This window comes from Pelodiscus sinensis, chromosome 9 (assembly GCF_049634645.1).
Source record: "Pelodiscus sinensis isolate JC-2024 chromosome 9, ASM4963464v1, whole genome shotgun sequence".
Taxonomy (NCBI): domain Eukaryota; kingdom Metazoa; phylum Chordata; order Testudines; family Trionychidae; genus Pelodiscus; species Pelodiscus sinensis.
Window position 1 is genome coordinate 57,550,396 of NC_134719.1, and position 23,933 is coordinate 57,574,328.

General features: G+C 46.5%; 1 protein-coding gene across 1 annotated transcript in view; it reads right to left on the minus strand.

Annotated features, from left to right (window-relative positions):
* LAMC1 (laminin subunit gamma 1) overlaps nucleotides 1-23,933 on the minus strand; it is a 149,035-nt gene that overhangs the window by 43,124 nt on the left and 81,978 nt on the right. The window contains exon 2 of the mRNA XM_014575427.2: nucleotides 1,489-1,793. Within this exon, the coding sequence (XP_014430913.2) occupies nucleotides 1,489-1,793 (305 nt within the window). The remainder of the gene's footprint in view (nucleotides 1-1,488; nucleotides 1,794-23,933) is intronic.

Below are 23,933 nucleotides of genomic sequence, written 5' to 3' on the forward strand. Positions count from 1 at the left end.
GGCTCCTACCTGCTGCCCAGCACTGCTGCCTCTGATACAGCTCCTTACGGACAGAGGCTGCTCCAGCATCCTGCCTGTCCCCCAAACTTCCACCTGCACAGCTACTTAAAAGCTGGCTTCCCACAGGCAATGGCTCCCACCTCAGTATCAGAGGCAGAAAGGAGGAGGGGTTTGCGTGTAGTCATTTGGATTAAGGGCTTATCAGTTAATCATTCAAACTAGGGGTGTAATAATGTAGCCGATTAACCAATTAACCTATAAGCAAGTGCTTATAGGTTAATGCTATAGACTGCATGCATTCCCCCCCTGGAAATTTTTTAGCAGGCTGGCCAGCAACGTGGCTCAGTCCTGGCTTGCAACGCATCCAGGACCTACCCCCACTGCAGCTCTGCATTTAAAGTCTATTAGCAGCTAGGCTGGCAGGCAGCCTGGCTCAGTTCCGGCTCCCACTGAGTCCAAGAGCACAGACCCCTCCTTCCCAGAAGGGGGCTGCTTCTGCCTCTGTATCAAAGGCAACAGCATGGGGTGACAGGCTGCTGGTTTTTAAACTGGCTCTCCTCACAGACCAGCTCCCGCCTGGCATCCCACGCTGCTGCCTTTGACACAGAGGCGGCAGCACGTCATGCCAGGGGGCTCCTCGGAAGTGGGGCCTGAGTGCCCTGGCTGCTGGCCCTGCCCCCGGGTACTATAGAGTAGTCAACTGACCAATAAGAATTCATGAGGTTACTCAACTATTCAATTAACCCAAATTTAACATCCCTAGTTTAAACAGCTATACACTAACATCCCTACCCCAAACATTATTATAGTTAAGGACCCAAGCAACGCCAGGTACATCTGCTAATATTCACATAAAAACAGGGTTGGTGTCAAGAGTCAGTCATGAAGCCAACCCATGATTTTACCTCCTCACCTCCTGAAAGCCTGCCCTAAAACTTTCATTGTTTCCTCCAAGTTTGAATGTTTTCTCTTGTAAACCCCATTCACGTACATTTTCCAGGCTCCTTTACAAACTCTACATGCTTTCTCTAGTCTTCTTAAGCCTTTATTGCTATGTACTAAGAAACAGTAGGAAGTATCTTAATCAAAAAGAGAACAAGATACATATGTTTTTGCATCTGCAAAACTACACAGCAGTTCCCATGAAAAACAGGCCAGTAAGAACACAAAACAAATCTAGTGTATACTAAATGTGCAGCCAAACACCTCCAGACACATACACACATCTGGATGGGAGAAATAGGGAAAAACCACTTTTCTTAGAAGTATACTTAGAATATAAATACAGATGAGGCAAGCATACAGTTTCTAATCTCAATCTATTTTCCTTCATTATCTCTGAAATGCTGTACTCTCTACTATATGCATCTGCTAAGCCTACCAGTATACCAGCATATCAGAGATACGGATTTAATCTCTTACAGGGTTTCAACAGTGCACAGATAACAAAGGACTTGCATGCCTCTTATCCAATTCCTACTCGCATACCTGTAACACAGGACTGTTGTCAAAGTTGTAGGCACTGGGCCGCCCCTCCAGTGTTGAAAAAGCCACATTGCCACCTGTGAGTGGAGAGATGTCACTGAACTCATCTGTACAGAGTGCCTGCTGTTCATCCTCCCCGGTTCGGATAAAGCCTCGGTTTAATTTCTGATATGTATTCTCGCAGGACCCACTGTAGTACTGGTAAGGCACCCACGGGCCATCTTCCCTGGTACGTTTGTAGATGGCAAAGCTCTCGGGCCGGCTGGTGTGAAACTTCAGGCGCACATATGTGATGTCAAAGGCCTTTCCTGCAGATAAAACAAACACCCTGGACATGAGACTCAAATGGTTAAGCAGAGTGAGAGAGTTCTGTACTGTATTTTGTTACTTAAACAAGGTGGTGCCAACCTTGTCGGTATAGCTGACACGTAACAAAATATAAAATTCATGACAAAGCCCTAGTGAAAACCTCACATCTCAGCTCAAACTGGCAGAACACACAAAAAGACAAGTTCAAGTGTCATTAAGCAGGTCTGTGATGGATATCAACTCCATCTGTTTGATAGCTTTGTGCTGCACTTCAGAACATTTATGTAATTTCTACATTGAACTGTACTAAACTTCAGACCACTGTACCTTAAAATATATATGACCTCCACCCACACAAACTGTTGGTTAGGTTGAGCAACATTCACATTTGTTTTCATGAGATCTGAAGAACTGCAACAAAAACTGCTAAAAAAAATATCATCTCAGGATTAATTATATTTTAATTTTGTAGATCGTAAGAACAAGGATGTTTTCTTATTATAAATCCCAAACGCACCACTGCCCAAATCCTACTGAGTCCAAAGATAGCAACTGGTTCACAAAACTCATCTCTGTGAAAGCTATTGATGGTTAGAACTCAGGAGTTTTGGGAAAGGAGTAATTTATCATCATTTAGAAAAAAGAACATCAATACTTTCAATATTGTTCCTAGCAGTATGCTCCTGAACAGCACAGCCCACATAAATCAGACAGTCACAAAACAGTGCATTAATGCTTTATTCCTACAAGAGCATCAAACTTTGCAAGAAAAAGCCTCATCTGTTCTGTAAGATGGTGATGATGCAGTGCTGAAAGAGCAACTCACTCCTACAGAAAGTCTCTTATAAAGAGAGGAACGTTCACCTGAGTATTAATGGGATGTTGCTGCAGAAGTGCATTCATTAATCCAAAGATTTTCCCAAAGGTTATGCTGTTCCAGCCCAGTAGGCAATTTTCTGTATGGTGACCCACACCACAGTGAGGCATCAGAGTCTAGTGATAGAACTGTCCATAATGCAGCTAAGTAAGGTTACATTTACACTACCACAGTAAGTAGATCTACAGTACGCAACTCCAGCTACATGAGTAACAGCTGGAGTCAACATACCGTAGATCAATTTACTGTTTGTCTACACCAGGCAGGGTCAATGGGAGACACTCTTCCATTGACTAATCGTACTCTTCTTGTCTGGATAGAATATCTGGGTCAACTAGAAAGTGCTTTGTGGGTATTTTGGTGGTCTTCTAGACCTATTAAATCAACAGCCTGAGCATTAGCAATAGTGCAGATGGAGACTAAGAGACAGAACTTGCTGACTCCTGGATGTAAGTACACTGCAGATTGGTTGGGCTAGAAATTCCTAAAACTATGATGCAGATTCAAGAAGCCAGACATTCACTGTACAGTGCCTGCCCACATGTCATGTGAAAAGCTTAGGCCTATTGTATTTAAGATATAAAAGCTCTGTCACATGCATTAATGAGCCATGCATATTTAAAAAATTTCATCCCAGATAATTACTCCTCACTGTTCTAGTGTCTGATCTAGGGATGCAAGAGAGTAGTTGATTAGTCGACTACCTGATAAGCCTAGACTTATTGGGTAGTTGAGTTGACTACTCGAACCCCTCAACCTCCACCTTGCTGCCTCTATATCAGAGGAAGGGTGAGGGGAGCAGGATCCGGTGCTGAGAGGAGCCAACTTAAAGCCGTTTCCCCCAGCACTGTCTCTGCATCCCTGTCCCCCCACTGCTGCTTCTAACAGCAGGGAGTTGGGACCCCTCACAGACAGGGGCTGCTGCCGCAAAGCAGCCTCTGTCCACGGCCAGGTGCTGCCAGCTGGGAAGTCAACCTGGCTCAGTCCCAGCTTGCGCCGGGACCAAACCCTACTACGGCTCTGTAACTTAAAAGGCAGTAGGAGATGGGCAACCTTTCCCCCTGGCTCCTACTACATTTTAAATTGCAGAAACGCAGCGCGAGCAGGGACTGAGCTGGGCTGCCCAGCTCCTACTACATTTAGGAGCTGGGCAGACAGGCAGCCCGGCTCAGTCCCAGCTCACGCTGGGTCAGGGACCAAAGCCCACTGTGGCTCTGCAATTTAAAATGTAGTAGGAGCTGAGGAACAGGCTGCTTGGCTCCCATTGCCTTTTAATTTGCAGAGCCATAGCGGGCTTTGATCCTGACGTGAACCAGGCTGCCCTCCCCTATCGAGTAGTCGATAAAAAGTCTATTGACTACTTGATTACTAAAATAACCTAATTTTAACATCCTTAGTTTGATTATTTCCTGTGAATACACAGTCAAATGCATTGCTGTGAGCAATACTGTATTAACCTAATACTGACGGATACACCAGCAGAGTTACAGGGGACAACTGCTTAGCACAGGGCTCTTCACTTTTTTGAAGCCTGGGCCACTTAGACACAAACCCTTCAATGTGAGAGCCACATCCCCGAGAACCTGCCCCATCCCCAAAAAGCCTTGGCCTGCCCACTCCATCCCCTCTTCCCACCCTCACTCGCTTTCACTGGGCTGAGGTTGAGGGTTGGGGTACAGGAGGGCGTGAGGTGGTGTGGGCTCTGGGAGGGAGTTTGGGTAAAGGAGGCAGTTCCAAACTGGGGCATAGTCTTGAGGTGCAGAAGGTAGCGTGGGCTCTGGGAAGGAGTTTGGGTGCAGGAGGGGGCTCCAGGCTAGAGCAGAGCACAGGAGGTGGTATGGGATGTTGGCTCGGGGGTGACAAGACTGGCACCTGGTACAGGGTGTAGAAGAGGGTAAAATGCAGGAGAAGGCACAGGGGTGATGGCTTAGGGCTATGGCAGCGGCTTGAGGTGCAGGAAGAGGTATGAGGTGATGGCTCCAGGAGCCGGCTATGGGGTGCAAACTCAGGGCTGAGGCAGGGCTTTGGAGGTACAGGGAACAAGGGGGCAGCACGCACTTTGGGCAGCCCTGGACCCATGTTGCTCCCAAAAGGGGCCAATGTGCCCTTGTGGCCCCTGCGGGGCACACTGCTTTGTGCTCTGTCCCTTTCTGCAAGCATGGCTCCTACAACTCCCGTTGACCACAGATCCTCATCCCCCAGGGTGGTGTTTGCAGGCAGAAGCAGCAGAGAGACACCCTCTCCAGCTCCTCATAGGGCCGCGGCGATACGCTGGCCACTTCCAGGAGCACCTTGCCCCTGCTGCTATGCACTTTTTAAAATAAATAAATAAATAAATAAATCAAGAGTAACCAGAACCCTTATTGCAATCACAGAATTAATTCTCTTTCACTCCTACATGCCTGCCTGGACTTTACAATTTGGATCAAAGAGCTTATGCTCATTTAGCTTATCCCCAGGGAAAGGCAGAACAAGCCCTGGCCAATAAACTTATAGAATCTCTGAAAAGACTTTCAAATCAAGGATAATTTAGGGATTTACAAACGAAAGATGTTACCCTCTCTCCTCAGTAAAATGACCTTCCCACCCCATACTTATCTCCCAACAGGTTTGTGACAATCAGCAAATAATCCTCCCTAATGGATTCTTTCCAGTGACTGGAACATCTACCCCCACAGAGCACACAGGAACCACCCAGAGGAATCACAGTCCCAAGAAAATATTTAACTTCTCAACGTTCTGCTACATTCTTTGCTTTGGTCTTTGGCATTCCAGCCCTGTATCAAAGATGAAGTGCAGATGTTTCACTGAATGCCATTAGAATGGAATACTCAAAATGGACAAATACTGGCTGCATTAAGAGCTACAGGGTGTGGAGGTGGCAGAACAGAACAATAAGAATCCAGCTTTCGTTCACCAGTTGCCAAGTCAAAGAATTCTGCTGAAACCTCCTACATGGAGAAACATTTTTAACTGCTTCACATCTCTGGGGGTGGGGGTGAGAAATCCCTTCCGCACTGGAAATGCAATCGGGTGCTGGGCTGTTCAGAAACATAAGTACTTCTGTTAACACAGTTCTAAGGAATTTCTGCCAAGCCTTGCAACTTCCACCATGGACAATAGTTACTGTGTGCATTGGCTCCCTTTCCTCAGCCTGGATTACAAGCAGGGGAAAATGGAGTTTATCAATGGTCTGTCCACAACTGAAAGAATTATTTCACTACTACTCAACCATTAGAGAATGGGCTGTAATACGGGCTCACTTGCCTTGCCAGCATGAGTGGGAACATCACCACTGTGAACCTGCACACAAAAGAAAATAGTTAGCAGTGGAGTAATGGCAGATTGTTCTTTAGTGGAATAAACAGTTAAAGCGATATTGGGAAAGGACTGTTAAAATGCTTCAATTACCTTCCTCACGGGGCTAGAGACTAGTTGGCTGTGAGAAAAGTTCCCAGGATGAGGTGTACAGCTGCTCAACAGCTGTTATTGTTCCACCTCAGTGGACAGATTGTGTGCACACAATCTCACTAATCAACAAATCCTGGAGCTAAATATATGCTGGGTTTTGCATTAACTACAAACTGACAACTACCATATAGAAAAATTAAAGCTACATACATATTAAAACTTATAAAGGAGCTTAGATAGGCTGATTAAAGCAGCATTTATGGCAATCACTGGTCACTTCTTTAGAACAGGAACTCTGGAATGGTTTTAACTGACTGAAATAGACATTCAGGGCAGACGAGGCAGGACAGCTTAAGGTACACAACTCCAATTACGCAAAATGCATAGCTGGATTCAGCTTACCTTAAGCCAAGCATCCACACAGCAGGAGGCTGACGGGAGCAAACACTCCCTTTCATGTCCCTCAGTATTGGATTTACAGGTCTATACTAGACCCGCTAAATTAAATGCTAGAAGATGGCCCTCCAGAACATCAATAGTCTGCTAAGTATAGACGTGTCCTTAAGGCCTTAGCTCCATAAACTGTTGCACTGATTTAATGTCAGATATCTTTAATCAAATTTTAGATAAAATAAACCTCTGGGCTATGCTTAAAAAGTTAGCTCAACCTAGCTGCATCACTCAATTTTCCACTTTGAGTACTGTTGTAAAGATTGACCTAACTCTTGGGTGTTAGGGTTTGCAGCAAGATTGATGGAAGAATTCTGTCAACCTACTGACCACCTACCAGAGAGGTGATTAACTATAGCCACAGCATTTCGGTTTATACAGGAAGCATCTACACTATGGTGCTACAGCTGTAGTACAGGCACACCCTTAGTAGCCACACAGAGCACTGGACCAGTTTAAGAGTGGTTTGTTTCTGTTTAAGCTCAGCTTATTTTTGTTTAGTTTAAAGCTAGTGACGTCAACTAGAGTTGCCAGGTGTCCGGCTTTCTACTGGACAGTCCAGTATTTGCACCCTCCATCAGGTAGAAAAATTCAGAAAATACCGGACATGAGCAATGTCTAGTATTTTCTGAATTTCTGGCAGGGGCAGGGGCAGGGGAGTGACTGGGAGGCGGGCCGCGACTGGCGCTGGGAGCCCTGTGGTCGCATGCAAAAGCGGGGCAGGGGCAGGGGCAGTGGCTGGACTCCCAGCCACTCCCCCCTGGCCCAGCTTCTGCACACAACCAGATGCTTCCAATGCCAATCGCGGCCCCGCCTCCCAGCTGGGAGCCTCTGGGTGCTTGCAGAAGCCAGGCAGGAGGAGTGGCTCCCAGCCACATCCCTTGCCTTGCTTCTGCTAGCAACTAGAGGGAGTGCCTGCTGGGGGCGTGGCCTGTTGGACTCCGGCTGCGGCCAGTGGCTGCATCCCACCCCCATTCTCCCCCCAAACTCTGCTTCCCACGCCCCTTCCTCCGTCCCCCCCGCTTCCTCCCGGCTAGCTGCGCGGCCCCTGACCCCCCCCACCACCAGTCCCGCCTCCCTTCCTCCCAGCCAGCCTCGTCCCCCTCCCCCCCCACGATCAATGTGTCCGGTATTGGGGGGTGGGGGGGGCGGTCCTACCTGGTAACCCTAACGTCAACTGAATCAAAATAAAGCTGGCTGAAATGGAAATGAGTTTGTCCACCCAGCCTCTCTCATCCATTTAACTAACAGTTTTGTGTTCATTTTTCATATCCTACCACAGGCTAAACCAGTGCAACTTTCTCACACAGATAAACATTCACTCTTTAGGCTACTAATGACTCCAGAAATGTTTTTGCTACCCAGCATGTCAGTTCTACTCACTGAAGAGAGGCAGATACAGCAACTACCCATAAAATGCAGTCTCCAAACTTTCTAAGGTACTGCACCTAAATTAAGGCTTTTTTATAAGCATCAATGCTGACAAGTCTACACTTCAGTAGTCACCCGTGTGCAACAGAACCAGCAGAAGAAACTCAAATATTTGGTCATCTGTTGTGTGTCACACCATAATGCTGCCTTTTAAAGTAAGCACTCAAGTAGTGAATTTTAAAGAAAAATAATTTAGCAACAATATCATAAAATCTCAAGTATAATGCGCACTTTTTTTCCTGTTTTTTTAGGCTCAAAGCCAGGGTGCACATTATACATAGAAGCTATTTTTTTTTTTTAAGTTTTAAACTCCTCCTCTCTTCTGCACAGAAACTTGCCCACTGCAGCGTGATGCAGGGGCCGCCACTCCACCAGACTCCCGGACAAAGCAAGGAACCGGCGGTACCGCCAGGCTGCAATGCCCTAGCTCACTGCCTGCCCAGTGCTCCTTCAGGCTGCGCCCAGGGATTCCTGGGGGTCCTCATGGCAAGTGCAAGCTTGGTGCGGTGCGCGGGCAGCTGTCCAGGTGGGCGGTTTCAAACTCTGCCGCTGGCTCCCTGGTCTGCGTGCGTGTTTCCTGGGTGAGCCTGCAGGCAGATGCAACACGTCCCTCCCTCCCGCTCTCCTGTAGCCCGGGGCTGTCTCTAGGAAGTGGGCGAGGCTGGGCTTGGTGCTGGCGGGTCGGCTCTTGGCTCCAATTTAGTAGAGACCAAGAAATTCTGGACTTCAGAAACAGGTTACCTCCCGTTCTCCTGTACAAGGGGGTGCGCATTGTACATAGGAATTCAGTTTTTTTCATTATGCTAAGATTTTAAAGTCAGGGTGCGTATTATACTCGAGATTTTACGGTAGAACACACACATTTACGTTTTAAGAAGAACCAAATTATGGGCTTAAAATACATTGATCATCTAAGTAATCTTGCATACTCTAAAACATTAACACTACCAATCTATTATCTTACTCAATTGAGCCAATGAAGCTCCATAAAAGGACAAGCTCTTAAAAAAGGGAGACTATAGATAGGTTGACCTGACTGTAAATGCCTTCATTTCAAATGTCAAAAGCCTATTATAGATATATATCAACATGAAACACAACCATGATACAGGATAAAAAAGGAACGAGATGCCTGCAGACTGCGGAGCAGAGGGAAAGCTAAGAAATAAGTGGCTCCACACCACTTTTTGTGTATCCGTCTTAAAGGTATACAAGTTTTGTTCAAAGCCAAAGTGAAACTCCAATATTCATTTATACAGAAACATATTATTTCATTCTGATAGCAACTAGAGGACCCAGTCAGGGCCTGGGACTCCAGCATGCTAGACACTGTGCACATGTGCAAAAAAACAATTCTTACCCCACATACTTTATATCTAAATACACTCTGGCCCAGTGTGGTAGGCATGGGATTGAAAGGAAAGTAACACTTGACTTATCATTCCTGCTCTGCTACAGATACTCTGATGGCCTTCAGCAAGTCATTTAAAATCTCTCTCGTAAATTCTTGTGGGGGGGGGGGGGGTGACCCGAGGAATAACCCTGATGTCATAATTTAAATTTAAACTCCTAAAGGGTAGAATTTGTAAAGGGCTGATAATCAGATCCTGTTTAAACTTATTTGATTTATTCCCTACTTAGTGCAAAGTTCCAGAAAGAGGAAGAAGCTGTTTGGGTGTGTCTCTCACATCTATTTTCTATTAACTTGAATGACTGTTTTGTACACAACTATGCCAGAACCCACCCGTGGAAGCTAACAACAGTAAAATAATTAACAATATCATAAGTGCACAGTGTAATTGATTAATCTCTTACACAGAGCATATTTGGTATCCTGCTGATAGGCAACCTAAAGAAACATCACAATGCCCAGATATGGATCTGGGAAAGGTGGTAGTAGGTGAGGAGAAGCAGAGAGTTGCTTAAGCATATAAGTAGTGTCTCTCTCCAGGTTTTCCACTTCCGCTGACAGTGTCCCCAATTCAACCAATCAATTCCAAAAACACTATTCATTTAAAAAAATAAAAAGCTTCAGAGTAATTTCAGCAGACGTTTTGAGGGTCCTCCTCCCCCCCTTTGGATTGTTTGACAATCACTTTTACAAGATTCTAATAAACTGAGGCTGTGGATCTGGCTGCAAAATCTGGAAACAAACCTCACCTCATTCAGCTGCAAGAAGAGCCTAATGGATTGGGACCATCACATAGAACTCTCTCTACAACCAAGATTAGTGAGGCAAGGAAACCAAGAGCAGTTCTAGGCATGAAGTGAAATAAAACAAGCAAGAACAGAACAAAATGAGGTCTGTCCAATGAAACTAAACTTAGCCAAAATGTTGAAAGCTTCTCTAATTTGTATATGTCTGTGACATCACAGTACAAGAAAACTTGGTTTCTCCAGTCCCTATCACATTCTCCTTACACTGGGTAAAAGCTGTATTCAGTCTTCATCAAAGAGCATTTCTAGGGAAAGCAGAGAGGGGAGAAGATACTTGAAAAAAAATACCAAGAATGAAGAAGAGTGGAATTTTGTGTTGAGCTGAAAATCAGCAATAATACACTGTAGTGCAGTGGTCTCCAACCATTTAACACTCAAGATAACTTTTTAAATGACAGAACAAGCTAAGATCTACCGCTCTGCCCCTTCCTTGAAGCCCCACCCTGCCCTCTCTGTTCTCCTCCTCTCCATCACTTGCTATCCCCAACCCTTATACTGCTGCTTTTTTCCCCAATTCTTCTGTAGGAAGAAGTTTTTCCAACATTTGGTCTGTCTAGACTGGACCAAATGTCAGAAAAACCCCTTCTTTTGGAAGCTCCCTTATTCCTCGTTGAAAGAGGCATATAGGGGTTACCGAAAGAGCATGTTTGCTCTTCCTCTAAAAAAAGTGGAAGAACAAATGTATCCCTGGAAGTGGAAGAGTTTTTCTGGAGGTGGGGTGGGGACAGGGTGCCAGTGGGAACGGGGGGGGCAGGGTGTTGGCTGGGGCGGGGAATCCTCCACACGCACTCACTCCCCCCCCCCCCCCCCGGGGAGAGAAGCTCCAGCAAGAGCCTCCTCCTGGGACTCCTCCCCCCTCCCCTGCAAAGAAGGAAAGCCCCGGCATGCGTTTCCCCTGGGACTCCTGAGGAGGAGAGCCCCGGTGTGCGACTCCCTTCCGCTCTCCCCTTCCCCAGGAGAGAAGCCCTAGTGCATGCTTCTCCCCGGGACTCCTCCTCTCTCCCCGGTGCACACTTCCCCTCCAGACTCCTACCTCCTCCCGCACAGAGTGGTGGAAGGAAGCTTTAACTTCAATTTAAGAAGAACCCCTTGTTCTCTTCCTAGAAGCCCGCACATGTCTGACCCTGGCCTGTGCCAGGTACCTCTGATAATGTTCGACTGGAGAAAAGGTGGTTGATTTTTATCTGGGGGCATGAGCATTTACTCTTCAACAAGAACTCCAGCTGTACATTAAAGCAGCTCATTGAAGTAATGATTAAGCTTGTACTACTATGGAGAATGCAAGGAAACATCTTAAGTGGACCTGAATTTCAGAAAGTGCTTAACACTTACATCTGAGGTGTTAGGTGTCAAATGAAACTATAAACACTGGTCATTTTTGAAAATGTAGGCCTAAAGTGAATAAAAATATTCAAAGAATAACACACACATAGGCCTGGTCTACAATAGAGGTAGGATGACATAAGGTAGCTTACTGACTTAAGTCTGAGCAACCACACTACAATGGTGCCCCCACCATTGTAAGTCACTCACTGCACTGATTTAATAACTACACCTCCATGAGGTGTCGTGCTTAGGTCAATGTAGCTAGGTTGACAGAAAGAGTCTTAAAGCTGTCCTACTGAATCTCAACTACATGACTTCAAACATGATGGGAGCCAGACCTGGGCTAAACAAGGTATACCAAATGCCTCCAAACAAATTAAGAGACCAATAACAATTTTAACATTTCAAGTGCCAAAAATGCTTAAAAGAAATAGCTTATTTCAAACCTCCACTGGAGAAATGGGGGTCAGAGTGGATTCCTCTCTATGGGCACATGAATAAGGCAAGAAGATTAGAGTCAGATATAAAGGAGGACTGTGTTCATTTCATAAAAATGAAATCCTTCCTCCAACAACAGGCATATGCTGACACTGATTGCCATGAAACAGAGCTTTGAATCACTGAATCATCATTAAAGAGATAGCACATGTAGTCTTCTACTCTGCAAGTGCAAAACTGGAGTGTGTTTGAAGGGAGATATGCTTAATTTAAAAAAAAAAAACTGTCTTTGGATTTGGGGACATTTGATGTGGCACTGCTCAGAGCATGTCTGCACAGACAGAATTCCAAACCAATATTACCACGAAACAGTTTGTCGTGATGAAACTATCACTATTTGAGGGATTGATAATACAGGCAGTCCCCGGGTTACGTACAAGATAGGGACTGTAGGTTTGTTCTTAAGTTGAATCTGTATGTAAGTCGGAACTGGCGTCCAGATTCAGCCGCGTGTTCCAGGGCTTTGCTCTGCTTTGCTCCCGGTCCCCCTGGCAGGGAGCAAAGCAGAGCACAGCCGCGGAGCACGCGGGCGGTGGACAGCCCAGACGCGTCTGGGCTGCCCGCTGCCCGCATGTTCCGCCGCTTTGCTTCCTCTCCCTGGTCTGCTGGAGACCAGGGAGAGGGCCCCGTTCGTAAGTGCGGATCCGACATAAGTCGGATCCGCGTAACTCGGGGACTGCCTGTAGTTATCAGCAGTTAAAGGTGCTGAGGGGGGAAACTGGCCAGCTCCTAGAATAGCAGCAGTGATCTGAGGAAATGCAACATGCTGAAAACTGTATGGAATGGAACATGCAAGTAGATGCTATTAGATTTTAAAAGAAACCCTTCCCTTGAATTCACAGTTAGGAATTCATTCTTACACACAAAAGGCCTCCTTGTATTCTGGCTCTTCAGAACTGATGGATAATTTACATCATGAATACATCCCCCCAGCTGGCACTCTTGCTACAAGTGTTCAATTGTGAGCAGATGCCTTTATGAGATAAGTATAGACTAACATTCTCCTCTTCCCTTATCGATCCACTCACCCTCATCACATTGTACTTAGGAAAATCAGTTTCCTTCACTTTACTCTTCCTTGATTCCACAATGTGTCCTTCTGGTAGCTAGCCCCAATGCTTTTGCTAAATCTTTCTAGAACGTGTGAAAAGGGTGTACTTCAAATAGAACCAGACACCTTTATTGATTTAGAGAGAAAGAATACAGTTCATACCCAAGATTCAGGACCCAATTTATTTGAATGGCTTCAAAATACAAAAGGCTATGGGAACCTGGTGCATACAAAAACAAAACAAAAACAAACCCCAGAATCAGTCACACCTCAACCTTATTTCAATCAGAAAGGGCTACACTCCTGAGCCCCTATAAATATTTTATGTCAGTCCACAAAAAAATGTCTCTCTACCTTTCTGTTTACATTCTGGATACCAGCCAAAACACTTTTCTCCTTCCTTTGATCTGCTGCCAACAGCCTGAAAACACACCCCACTTCTGAAGGAATTCCCTCAGGAGCCGATCTGGTTGGACATGAACAAAAGACGTGGGAGTCAAGTTGTACTCAAAGTCTTCCTGACCAGAATCCTGTCACGTCGACTATCTGCATTGCTTATATTTTTTAAAAACAATTAATAGTCAAGGCAATATGGGACAGAGAAGTACAAGAGTTCCTACTGCTATCCATAAGACTGGAACAATGCAATCAGATAATGCATGCATCTAGCTAGTGGATCTTAACCTTTAGCACAGAAAAATTGATCTCTCTTGCGCGAAGGGAAAGGAAATAACTCTCCATGGCCATGTCTAAACTTGCACTTGCTCAACAAAACTTTTGTTGTACGTGGGGCTTAACACCCCCTCTCCCTGAACTACTAAGTTTTGTTGTGGCAAATGCACATATGAACATTGCTTTGCTGGCAGTAGTGTTCTACTGCTGACTCGCGGGGGAGGGGGAGGAAGAGGTGGAAGTACTGTCTTCAGCAAAAGTGCAAACAGCATTCACACACACTGACTTTTAGTGACAGGGATGTGTCGACACAGGTCACTAAAAGCTGTGCAGTGTAGTTATACCCCAGGTTAACTGAATTCCAGACTGACACTATGAACAGAAGCCTGCTTCTAATCTCTCGAACACCCTAGTTTTATAACATTCTCAACACTGACACCTACAAAAAAAAGCTATATATGCAAATCATCTTCCTGAAAACACAAGTTAAAAAAAACACACCGGTATTCTAATTTTTAACATCTTCAAAACCGACAATGCACGTCTGGAACATTGGTCAGTCAACTCAAAACAGGCCCAGACTGGTTCAATGGAATGAAAAATAAATCAGCGAGGCACCGGGTAGCTAAGAATTTTAACTGTATGGAGGAACAAACACGCTACAGGGGGACTGGCAATGCAATAAAAATCCTTTTTATCTCTGGTCACCATCTTAACTCTGACCCACAATAGTAGTGATGTACACTGGGTTACTATCCAGCAGCTGTTAATCCAGCACCTTTCATAGATGGCTAAATTAAATAAACGGTAAGAGTTTATTTTAGATGTATTGACGCAGAAGGAAGAGAGGCTACAAGCAACGTAACTTACGTTGCTCAGGAATAGAGCAGAACTAGGAAGGAAGCTATTCTTAGGCCATGTCTGCATTAGAAGAACTTTGTTATACAGCTAAACTGGCAAGATGCTCTAATGTGGCAGCAGCTCATACCATCAAAACTGCACTTTTACTAGCATATTTCTACTCCTGAATGAAACAAGTTATCATAGTAAAAGTGCAGTTTAGCTGATAGAACTTTCTCTACACTAGGGCGGCTGCTTGCCTAGCTACATTGGTCAAGGATCACATCTTCACACCACTGACAGATGTAGCTGGGTCTGCATAAATCTGTAGCATAGACGGGTAGTTCTCAACCTTTCTAGACTAAAGTACTCCCCTCCACTCACCCAGGAACTGACCCCTGCAATAAACGCTGTTGCCAGCTCTGCCCACATATCTATACTACCGACACCATCACAGGACCTAACCTCATAAGCCACAAGATCAGGGGCTCATACAACTGCGTGTTCTCGAATGTTGTATATTCCATCAAGTGCCAACAATGCCCCTCTGCCATGCATACTGGCCAAACTGGATAGTCTCTGTGACAAAGAATAAACGGACACAAATTAGACATTAGAAATGGTAACACACACAAACCTATAGGGTAACATTTCATCCTACCTAGTGACTCAATCATGGATTTAAAAGTAGCCATTCTTTTGCAAAGGAATTTTACCACCCAATTACAGAGAGACTGCAGAACTGGAATTCATCTACAAATCTGACATGGTTACACTGGACTTGAATAAACTGGTTAACACATTACAAAGCTGACTTCCTCTGCCGTTGACATCTGCATTTTCACAGCAAAAGCTATGAATGGGACATATCCAGCCCACTTAATTAGCTACATTAACACAGGTGCTACAAATGACATGTACTTCTTTTCCTGTTATTTATCATGGATTCTGTTATTTCCATTTTAATTCATCTGATGAAGTGGGTCTTGCTCATGATCCTAAATATTTTTATTAGCTTCCAAGGTGCCACAGGACTACTTGTTTTTGGGGATATCTGTGTTTGCCTCTAGGGTAAGAAGAAAAGTGGCCAGTTCTGTTTTGAGACATACTAATTAGTGAAATGTTACCATCTTTATCAGGAACAGTAGAGTTACTCTATTGTTAATGGTTATTTCTCCAGACCAGACTTTGAGAAGTCAGGCATGCTACCCTGCAGACTGACTCCATCAGCTAAGGAAAAAACCTGAGAACAAGACAGGTTTTACTCAAGGATGTGTTGCAACATTCAATGCTTCAAACAAACAAAGAAAAGGGAGCAAAGAAGAGTTAGGGAGATGCAAATCAGAACACAAGCCACTGAGCACATGCTAAAACTCAAGGAAGACCAAAATGAGACACTGAAGTGGCTTATCAAGATGCAGAGTGAACTGAACGAAAGGCCCTGTACGCCCACACTCACAAACAGGTAATATTTTTTCTCCAGCATACTCCACTCGCTGTCACTGTAGCTGTGACTTTGACAGCTGTTCATTAAGACAATTATAAAGTTTTTCAGTAACCCTTGCCATCCTTTACCACCAGCATTCACCCTATGTGTGTGACCATGATTTAAAGACATCAATAAAGCCAAATGTGATGCAGGTTTCAATGACTCTGGCCCCTGTAAGCCTGTAACATCTCTTAATTTCATGGGAATGCCTCATTCAGGTTGAGCAGTGGATGAGACAGGGAAGCAACCCCAACACACCGAAACATCAATGCTCTTCACTGTCAAAGTGGTTTCTCAGAGCCTCCCTGATATTGATGGCCACCTTATGGGCTCCTCTGACAGCAGAGTGTCTGGCTGTTCCTTGGGAGAGAAGAAGTAGTTTGAAGTCTCATGATATGGGCACAACAGCATGGGGAAAACCAGGGAAATAAAACCAGCAAATCCGATATCCCAAATGCCACCATTTCAGGTGTGCACAAGGACACCAGGTGCTGTAATACAAACTATAGAGCAACTACTGCATGTGAAGGTGCTTGCTGATGTTATTCCTTTTCCAACTTTAGCACTTCAGATTCACTGTGCAAAGAAGGGTCAAGCGCTGTCTGCCATTCAGTCCTAACAAGGTGTAAAGTCAAACCAAATGTTGACCATTTAAAATGTCAACATTAACTCTGGGACTAGTGATTAAACCATGCAGCACTCTGGGACTCCGAGCACTGCCTATGAAAGAAAAGCAAAGTTACTCACTTTCGGTGCAATAACTGTTGTTCTTCGAGGTGGTGTCGCCACAGGTGCTCCACTATGGATGCTGGGCTTGCCCCAGCGCCGCAGAAGGAAGCTTGTGATGAGCAGTGTTCGGCCGGACCGCGCATGTGCCGCAGGCTTGCAGCTTTTGCACTCTTTTCTCTCTCGCGCGGTCCGGGCCCCCCCCCCCCACCAGTTCCTCGAGACCGCCTCTGAGTCTGTAAGAGACAAGAGCAGACAGAGAGGATTCTGAAACGGGGAGGAGGGCAGGTAGTGGAGCACCCGCGGGGACACCACCTCGAAGAACGACAGTTACTGCACCAAAGATGAGTAACTTTGCTTTCTTCTTCGGGGATGTCCCCATGGGTGTTCCACTATGAGTGACTGCATAGCAGTAGTCGCCAGAACGGAAGGAGGGAAAGGAGTCCCTATTTATCCGCTGTGGAGAGCACTGCAGTCGCCACTGCCCCCATCTGAATGAGTGATTAGAGAAATAGAATAGTGTTTGGCGAAGGTCTCATGTGAGGACCAGGTCGCCGTCCTGCAGATGTCCTTCAGAGATACCCCTCTATGAAACGCTGTAGATGTGGCCATGGCTCTAGTGGAGTGGGCACATGGTTGGGATGGAAGGGGTAAGCCTTTCACTGCGTACGATTGCATTATGCATGAGGTTACGAGATTGGAAATCCTCTGGGAAGACAGGTGTTGACCCTTTGACCTCTGTGCCAAGGAGACGAATAAGTGGTCCGTACACCTAAAAGGTTGAGTGGGATCTATGTGTAGAATGCTAAGGCTCAGTGGGTGTCCAAGGAGTGTAGGGCCGCTTCTCGTGGTGAGGCGTGGGGCTTCAGGAAAAAGGTTGGCAGGATCACTGGTTCGTTGACATGGAAATGAGAGACGATTTTGGATATGAATCTTGGGTGTAGTCTCAAGACTACTCCATCCTTACAGAAAATTGTATATGGCGGCGTGGCCATCATGGCAGAAAGCTCGCTCACTCTGTGTGCCGACGTTATGGCAAGCAGGAAAACGGTTTTCAAAGTGAGAAAATGCAAGGATCCAGTCACCAGAGGCTTGAACGGAGTCCTAATTAGGACGTCAAGGACTACATCCAGGCTCCACACCGGTGGGACTGGGTCGTGCGGTGGGGCCATGTTGGGAAGGCCCTTGAGAAATCTCTTAGTAGTAGGATGGGCAAAGACAGAAACGCCATCTATCGGTGATGTGAATGCTGAAATTGCTGCGAGGTGTACCCTGATGGAGGCTAACGCGAGGCCTTTGTTCTTTAGGTGCAACGCATAGTCCAGGATGGAGGGGATTGACGGGCGTGTCAGATCGTGGTGGTTTGAGGTACACCAGGTGGAGAATCTGCGCCACTTGTGAAAGTAAGTTTTTCTCGTGGTTTGTCGTCTACTGTGTACTAGGACGTGCTGGACTGAAACGGAGCAGAGGGATTCAAATGGAGTCAGCCAGTTAGGAACTATGCTGTTAGATTCAGCATTTGTATCTGGGGGTGTTTCAGGCGTCCTCGGTCTTCTGTGAGGAGATTGTGGAGAGGCGGAAGGTGGATCTGTGTCCGCGCAGAGAGACGGTGGAGGAAGGGAAACCAGTGCTGGCGAGGCCAGCCTGGAGCTATGAGGATTAGCGTTGCCCTATCCGCGCCTTCAGCTTCTGAAGGACTTTGGGGATCAGAGGTATGGGGGGGAATGCATAGAGGAGGGGTCCTTACCAAGTTGTAAGGAAGACGTCTCCCAGGGATACACGGCCTAAGCCCGCCGTGGTGCAGTACTTGCGGCATTTTGTATTTGCAGGAGTTGAAAAGAGGTCCACTCGGGGAGTACCCCAACGTTGGAAGATCTCGCGTAGGACACCATCGTGCATTTCCCATTCGTGCTTCACATGGAAGTGTCTGCTCAGGAAATCTGCCGTCACATTTGTGGTGCCAGGTAAATAGGATGCCGTAGGTGTTACTCCGTGGCGAATGCACCAGTTCCAAAAGCGGATGGCTTCCGTGCATAGGAAACGGGAGCGAGCGCCACCTTGGCAATTCACGTAATACATGGCTGTAATGTTGTCCATGAGTATCCTCACCGTGGTGTTTCGAATGTAGATGAGAAAGGATTTGCATGCATTGAAAATGGTGCGTAGCTCTGGAAGGTTTACGTGTAGCCGTGCTTCTTGTGGGGACCATTGGCCTTGGACTGAGAGGGAGCCCATGTGAGCCCCCAGCCTAGTAGGGAGGCATCCGTTGTGATTTGGTGGAGTGGCTCCTGCTGATGGAAAGGTATACCTGACAGTAGGTTTGTATGGCTGGTCCACCATAGGAGTGATTGGAGAATGCCAGGTGGTGGGCATTACCGGCCTGTGGAGATCGTATCTGGTGTGATCGTATACAAGAGTCAGCCAGTACTGAAGGGCGTGCAGATGTAGTCTGGCGTATTTCACCACGTATGTTGTGGGGGCCACATGGCCCATCAGTCTGAGGCATGTGATGAGTGGAATGGTAGGGCTGATGGTTATGGTGTGAATGAGGTCTTGGATGGCTTGAAACCTTTGTAAGGGTTAGGAACGCTCTGCCAGCGAGTCCAGGTGGGCCCCAATGAACTCGATGTTCTGTGTGGGGCGCAAAACGGACTTTTGCTTGTTGAGGAGGAGTCCGAGCGACTGAAAGACTTGCCTTGTGAGGCGAACCATCTGGGAAACCTTGTGTGCAGAAGGGCCCTTGAGTAGGCAATCGTCCAAGTAAGGGAAGATGAGTACCCCTTGGCGTCGGAGGAAGGCCGTGACCACGGATAAAACCTTTGAAAACACCCTGGGGGCTGACAATAGACCGAAGGGGAGGACCTTGTATTGAAAGTGGTCCTTTGCCACGACAAAGAGCAAGAACCTCGTGTGAGCTGGATGGATAGGGATGTGGAAATAGGCATCCTGGAGGTCAAGGGCGGCAAACCAGTCCTGTGGATCTAACGCAGGGATTATGGCAGCTAAAGTCGTCATTTTGAATCGTTGTTTCTTGAGATATTTGTTCAAACAACCGAGATCTAGGATAAGGCGCCAACCTCCGGACCTCTTCTGGGTGAGGAAATAATGAAAGTAAACGTTCTTGTTCCTGAAATCCTTTGGGACTGGCTCTATGACACCCAGAGAGAGAAGGCGGTCAACTTCTAGTCAGAGGAGGGTCTCGTGAGAGGGGTCCCTGAAGAGGGATGGGGTGGGAGGGGTGGTTGGTGGGATGGCTATGAAAGGGATAGGGTAGCCAGATGGGTCCTCGAGATTGAACAATCTGTCCATAGTGATTTTTGCCCATTGATGTAGAAAGGGCCTCAAACCGGTGGTGAAAGAGGTGGGTTGTACGATTCGTGATGCTGCCTGTGACTGTCTGCTCGCCCCCGACCAACGCATCAAACCTGTTGCTTGTTGTTGGGAGGCATGTTCGTCCTGCCATTTGCGTTTCGGCGTCGCTGAGGCCTCTGGCGAGAGCGTTGGTTGTTGAAGGGCCTCTGCTGCTGGTAGTGTTGCTGCCACTGATGTCTGATGTAGGAGTAGTCATATCTGCGCTGGTATGGTGAGTACCGGCGTCTCTTAAAGGGGGGCATGTACATCCCCAGAGTTCGCACAGTTGTTCGGGAGTCTTTAGAGGAGTGTAAGATTGAGTCCATGGTCTCTGCAAAGAGCTTATCCTTGTCGAAGGGTAAGTTCTCGACTCTGGCCTGTAGTTCCTTTGGAACTCCCGCTGCTTGAAGGAAAAAAGCTCTGCACATAACAATGGCAGTAGCAGTGGAACGAGCAACGGTATCAGCAACGTCCATGGCTATTTGGGGGGACGTCCTCGCTGACATGTAGCCCCCTTGGATTACTGACCTCAGGATCGATTTCTTAGAATCAGGGAGATGATCCATGAGGGGGGTAAGGCGTGAAAACATATCAAAGGTGTGATTGGAGAGTTGCGCTGAGTAATTAGCGATTCTAAGGAGTAGCGTTGCTGAAGTGTAGACATTCCTGCCCAGGAGGTCAAGTTACTTTACATCCCTGTCACAGCCCTGTTGTTTGAGGTGTGGGGCTCTAGACCTCTGTTGAGCTGCGTCGACTACTAAGGAGTTTGCCCATCCACAGGCTAAGAGGAATTCCATGCCCTTTGGTGGTATGAAATATTTCCTGTCGGCCAGTTTGTTGGTCAGAAGAGCCGACGCTGGAGCATGCCACACTTCATCAGCCAGTTCCAGGATGCCTTCATCAAGAGGAATGGCCAGACGTGACCTATGCTGCGGTTGGAGATTCCTGAAAAGCTTGTGTTGCTTGTCTTTGAGTTCCTGCAGCGGGATCTCTTGTGTGATAGCTACTCACTTAAACAACTCTTGGAATTGACGGAGGTCATCTGGTGGAGAGCTGTCACCCGGCGTGACTGCCTCATCTGGCGGGGACGAGTCTGGGATGGAAGTCCCCGAATGTTGGTCCGCGAAGGGGGTATGTTCCAGCTCTGATGGATGGTGAGATGGTGATGGTGAATGGTGCAGAGGAGTAAGGGGAGCTGGAGTCGGAGAGCGCCTGCGTGAAGCGTAGTCAAAGGCAGATCGTGATCGGCAAGAATACCCGCTGCGTGAATCTCGGGAGTAGCGGTCGCTACGATGGTACGTGCCATGTCGCAGTGAACGGTCATCATGGTAGTTAGAGAGGCTGCAATATCGATAGTGATACGGGGAGCAGGGCGAACGGGAGTGGATGTGTGACGCCCTGGAGGAAGCAGGAGAAGCAGAGAGCTGCCTGCGATGAGAAGATGCAGCAACTAGAAACGGAGAAGGCAGTCTGGAGGAGGCATGGGGAGACAGCTAGTTATTCAAATGTTGGTAACTTGGTGATAATGTCTCTGTTCTGTTGTCTTTGTTCCTTTTCTGTCTTTTTTTTTTTTTTTTTTTTTTTTAAGGTGAGCGCAACTATGTACAACGGAGTTGACGGAAGAATAGCTAAGAGGCGGGAGGTAAGAGCGGTATGCGGTTTCTATTCTTACTCCCAATAGTTCTCTCTCTCTCTCTCTCTCTTTTTTTAAATAAGGAGAAAAAACAAGGGAAAATGAGGAAATAGGATTGTATGTACAAGGGGGTACTAGAAGAAGTCTAGTTCAGTGAGTGAGGTAAGGAGAGCGGTTCCAAGTGTCTGCAGCCTGAGGTGGTGAAGAGGAACTGGCGGGGGGACGGACCGCGCAAGACAGAAAAGAGCACGAAAGCCACGAGCCTACGGCACATGCGCGGTCCGGCCGAACACTGCTCATCACAAGCTTCTGTCTGCGGCACTGGGGCAAGCCCAGCACCCATAGTGGAGCACCCACAGGGACATCCCCGAAGAAGAACTTCTGTTTTTAAATAGTGATAGAAATGTAGCCGTGTTAGTCTGGTGTAGCTGAAACTAAATACAGGACTATGTAGCACTTTAAAGACTAACAAGATGGTTTATTAGATGATGTGCTTTCGTGGGCCAGACCTACTTCCTCTGGGAGTGGGTCTGGCCCACGAAAGCACATCATCTAATAAACCATCTTGTTAGTCTTTAAAGTGCTACATAGTCCTGTATTTTGTTTCTGTTTTTAAACTAACTCTGAAGTCTGTTCTGCAGACTACTGGATACAACATTTGCTTTGGAAATGTATGCATTTCGGCTTTCAGACAGATGTGCTAAATTTTAGATTGGACAGCCAAGTTCTGGCTCAATATGGAGGCTAAAAAAAACAGTTTCTTCAGATGTGTCTGCTACTTCCACGGTTTCTTCCCTGAATTTTATTTTGGGGAATTAATGAGAGTCTCTGAGTAAAGGGAATTAATGTGAATCTCTCTCCCTTTTTCTTGTTCCCCGTAACTCTCTCTCTCCTGCAGAACACATAGGCTACATCTACATTGGAAAGATTTTGTGCAAATACTTTTAACGCAAGAGTTTTTGCGTTAAAGTATTTGTGCAAGAGAGTGTCTACACTGGTGTGTGCTTTTGCACAAGAGATGTGCTTTTGCGCAAAAGCATTCGTGCCAGTGTAGATGCTCTCTTGCGCAAGAAAGCTCCGATAGCCCGATGGCTAAAATGGAGCGTCATAGTTCTTGCACAAGAAGCACTGATTTCTTACATTAGAATGTAAGTGTTCTTGCGCAAGAACTCGTGGCCAGTGTAGACAGGCGGCAAATTTTTGCGCAAAAGCAACTGCTTTTGTGCAAGATCACACCAATGTAGACGTAGCCATACACACACAAGCAGTTTCTCCATTTCTCCTATTTGTGCTCATGTATTCCCCTCCACCCATTCCTTCCTTTGCTCTTACTCTTCCCTTAATTCTGCTCTTCTCTCCCTATGCCCAACTTGTTCATCCATCAACCTTACATCTCGTTAGTCTTCAATTTGATCCAGTGGTGCTCAACCTTTTTTCAACCATGACCTCCATATTTTATTGTACTCGAGTTGCGACCCCCAAGGTAATTTGAGCAGTGCGGCGAGGCGCTTAGATCCAGGCAGCTGGGGCTTATGCCCACCACTATGGCGACCCCGCAGGAAGACATCCGCGGCCCCCTGGGAGGGGTCGCAACCCACAGGTTGCGCATCACTGAGTTAGACAGTGAGTGGAGCGGGGATGGCAGTATCTTACACTCTCATGCTACCAATGGGAAAGACAAGAACAGTTTAGATAACGGAACTCCAGGGTGATGGCTGCATCCCTGCCTGTACGCCGCACAGGCAAGCAAGTGGCCAGATCAGTACTGTAGACATTGAAAATATGAGATGCTCTACTCCAAATTGGTTAACCTCTGCAAATTCTTAAATTGTGCAACATGTTCAGCCTTTTATTGGCAAGGACTAGGATTTTTCCCTTCATTTGGATGAGAGAATCTCTGGTGAGTGCATGGTATTTTGTGAGGGGAGTGGATTATTCCATTCCCTGGATCACAATCAGGGTTGTTCACACCAAGTAGATGATGAGACACATGAAGGGTGTAAGTTCACAAGTCACAGCAGGACTCAAATGGCAGGAGATGGACAGGGAGGCTGATGTTCTTCAGGTGGGATGCCAAATCAAAGACACTTTCTACCAACCTTTAATGGGGGTCCAGGTGTCAGTTAAAGATCATTCCATTTTCCAGAATGAGTAGATAAAAAAAAAT